The sequence below is a fragment of the Nematolebias whitei genome, chromosome 4, assembly GCF_014905685.2.
Source record: "Nematolebias whitei isolate Nwh7 chromosome 4, NemWhi1, whole genome shotgun sequence".
Classification (NCBI taxonomy): domain Eukaryota; kingdom Metazoa; phylum Chordata; class Actinopteri; order Cyprinodontiformes; family Rivulidae; genus Nematolebias; species Nematolebias whitei.
This window is the reverse complement of record NC_056501.1, coordinates 47,423,720-47,426,356: the sequence shown is the minus strand read 5'-3', so window position 1 is coordinate 47,426,356 and position 2,637 is coordinate 47,423,720. Positions and strand designations below refer to the sequence as shown.

At 44.9% G+C, this 2,637-nt stretch overlaps 1 protein-coding gene across 1 annotated transcript in view; it reads right to left on the bottom strand.

Annotated features, from left to right (window-relative positions):
- Positions 1–703: 703 nt before the first annotated feature.
- rab33ba (RAB33B, member RAS oncogene family a) overlaps positions 704–2,637 on the bottom strand; it is a 5,362-nt gene continuing 3,428 nt past the window's right edge. The window contains exon 2 of the mRNA XM_037676018.1: positions 704–1,444. Coding sequence (XP_037531946.1) covers positions 950–1,444 — 495 coding nt within the window. The 3' untranslated portion in view covers positions 704–949. The remainder of the gene's footprint in view (positions 1,445–2,637) is intronic.

Here is a 2,637-nt window from a genome sequence, read left to right as displayed (position 1 = left end):
ATATGTTGTTGTTTAAAGTTAAAACTATTAATTAATCAACAAAGTTGAGAGTTTTATGTTTATTTGACGGTGATTTCAAATTTCTTTGAAGGCTAAATACAAAGAAAAGTGAACATTAATTTATTTGTACAGTTTTTCTGAGGCTTTTATATTGTTTATATCGATATCGAATTATATCAAAGTCTATGCTCAATAATCCAGGTGTACAATCCAACATTTTTCAGTCAGGTCATCTGGACAGTTTCTTTTTTTGTGCTGCAACGTTTCGCCTTCGATCCGGAAGACTTCATCAGTCAAAGAAACACAAAACAAAACTGATTCTTCCTCCAACAGCTTACTCCAAAGTGGAACAAACCAGTTCTGCTTGTGATAAGATGGTCTCTTTGGTACGCCCCTCCTCCATTGCTGGCCCGCTTCCTTGTTGACAGTCTTGTCAAGCTGGTTATATATATATATATATATATATATATATATATATATATATATATATCATCTAGTAGATCATATATATATGATCTACTTTAATCCAGTGAACTATGGAAGGGGTCCTTCAACTAACTGAAATCTCAATATTTTCTATTTTTTCTTTTAGAGCAAATGTTTCAGCTTGAGGAGGATATTTCTGAACAAGTTTTCTACAGTACAACAGAAAACTGAATCTTGATATGAAGCCATTTTGCAAAATTTGTAAACTAGTGTTGTTCCTTCAGGGCTCTGGTATTTTAGTATCAAGTCCTATTTAAAGATCCGATGCTTCCACGTTGACGAATATTTCCATGAACTGAGCAACAGTTGGGTGCTGATAATTGGGCAACAATCAAACTGCAAATAGTCAAAAAGACTAGATAGTGTTGAAGCACATGTGGTGAAGAAGTGCAATCTCTTCTCTTGGTGTCATTTATCCTTGTTCTTTGTTCTTCCTGGGTCCTGTCCTACGTCTCCTGTCCTCTCAGCAGCTGCTGCAGCCCCAGCTCCTGCCTCTGTCCCCTTCATCACCCCTCACCTTGCTCAGGCTGACCGTGGCCCCTGACGCCTCAGGAAGCTGACTGAGCACCAGGGGCTTCTGAGACTTCAGCTTGTGAGCCACAGTCAAAAGGATGGCCTCCACATGGTCACTGTTGTGGCAGCTTCCGTCTCCTTGGCTGGTCGGGTTCTTTGCAGAGGTCTCGAACAGCGGCATCGAGTGAGCGTCCGCAAACTGCTGCGCCACGTCCGTGCTCACCTGGATAGAGTCTTGGAGGTCACACTTATTTCCCACAAGAATCCTGGGAAGCTCTGCGCCCAGAGCGTGCTGCTTACACTCCTCGATCCAGGCGGGAAGGCTGCGGAAGCTGCTGGCGTTGGTCACGTCGTAGACAAACACGACGGCGTGAACGTTACGGTAATAGTGCTGCACCATGGACTTCCTGAAGCGCTCCTGACCCGCCGTGTCCCACAGCTGGATCTGTGGAGACAGAGGGTTCAAAAATTAAAGACAAACGTCTTAGAAATTAAAACGTATTAATTACACGATCAAGTTTTGTTTATGCATGTGTCCAATAAAACCCGACAAATCTTTTTCTTGTTAAAAAGGTTTTTTGGGGGTTTTTTTGCCAAAAAATAAAGAAAACCAGGATCTGTGTGTGTAGCATGGAACAAAAAGGTGTCACAGGTTTTCATCCGGTTAGCACAAACTAAGAGCTGGTCCAGTGTTCCACGGCCAGGACGAAACCACATTGTTCCTCCTGGATCTGAGGTTCGACCAACGATCGGACTCGCTTCTCCTGTACCCCTGAATAGACCTTACCAGGGAGGCTAAGGAGAGTGATGCCCCTATAAATGGAGCACACCCTCCGGTCCCCCTTTTTGAAGAGGGGAACCACCACCCCAGTCTGACAATCCAGTGGCACTGCCCCCGATGTCCATGCAACGTTGCAAAGGCATCAGCCAAGACAGCCCCACAACATCCAGAGCCTTAAGGAAATCAGGGTGAATCTCATCCGCTCGGAGCTTTTAACTACCTCGGCGACCTCAGCCACGGTTATGGACAGGTCAATCCCAAAGTCCCCCGACTCAGCTTCCTCCATTGAAGATGTGCTGGCGGGATTGGGAAGGTCTGAGAAGTATTCCTTCCACCTCCCGACGACATCACTGGTTGAGGTCAACAGCACCCCACCTTCACTGAACACAGTGTTAGTAAAGTGCTGCTTTCCCCTCCTCAGCTGCCTGATGGTTTGTCAGAATCTCCTCGGAGCCGACCGAGAGCCTCTATCCAAGGTCTCACCAAACTCCTCCCACATCCGAGCTTTTGCCTCAGCAACAGCCAAGGCTGCGGACCACTTGGCCCTCCGGTACTCCTCAGCTGCCTCCAGAGTCCCAAGTCAACTTTATTTATAGAGCACATTTAAAACAGAACCTGTTATCAAACTGCTTAACAACAACAATCAATGGGAGTAAAATTAATGAGAGAAAAATACAATACACTAATAATAATAACTGAAGAATTAATAAAAAGCATTTAAAACATAAGATCACAGACAAAAAACACTAAATCAGTTCACACTGTGTGAAATGTCTGAGAGAACAGATGTGTTTTTAGCAGAGATTTGAAGTGAGGAAGGGAGGAGGCCTGCCTGATGTTGTGGGGGGGGGGGGGGG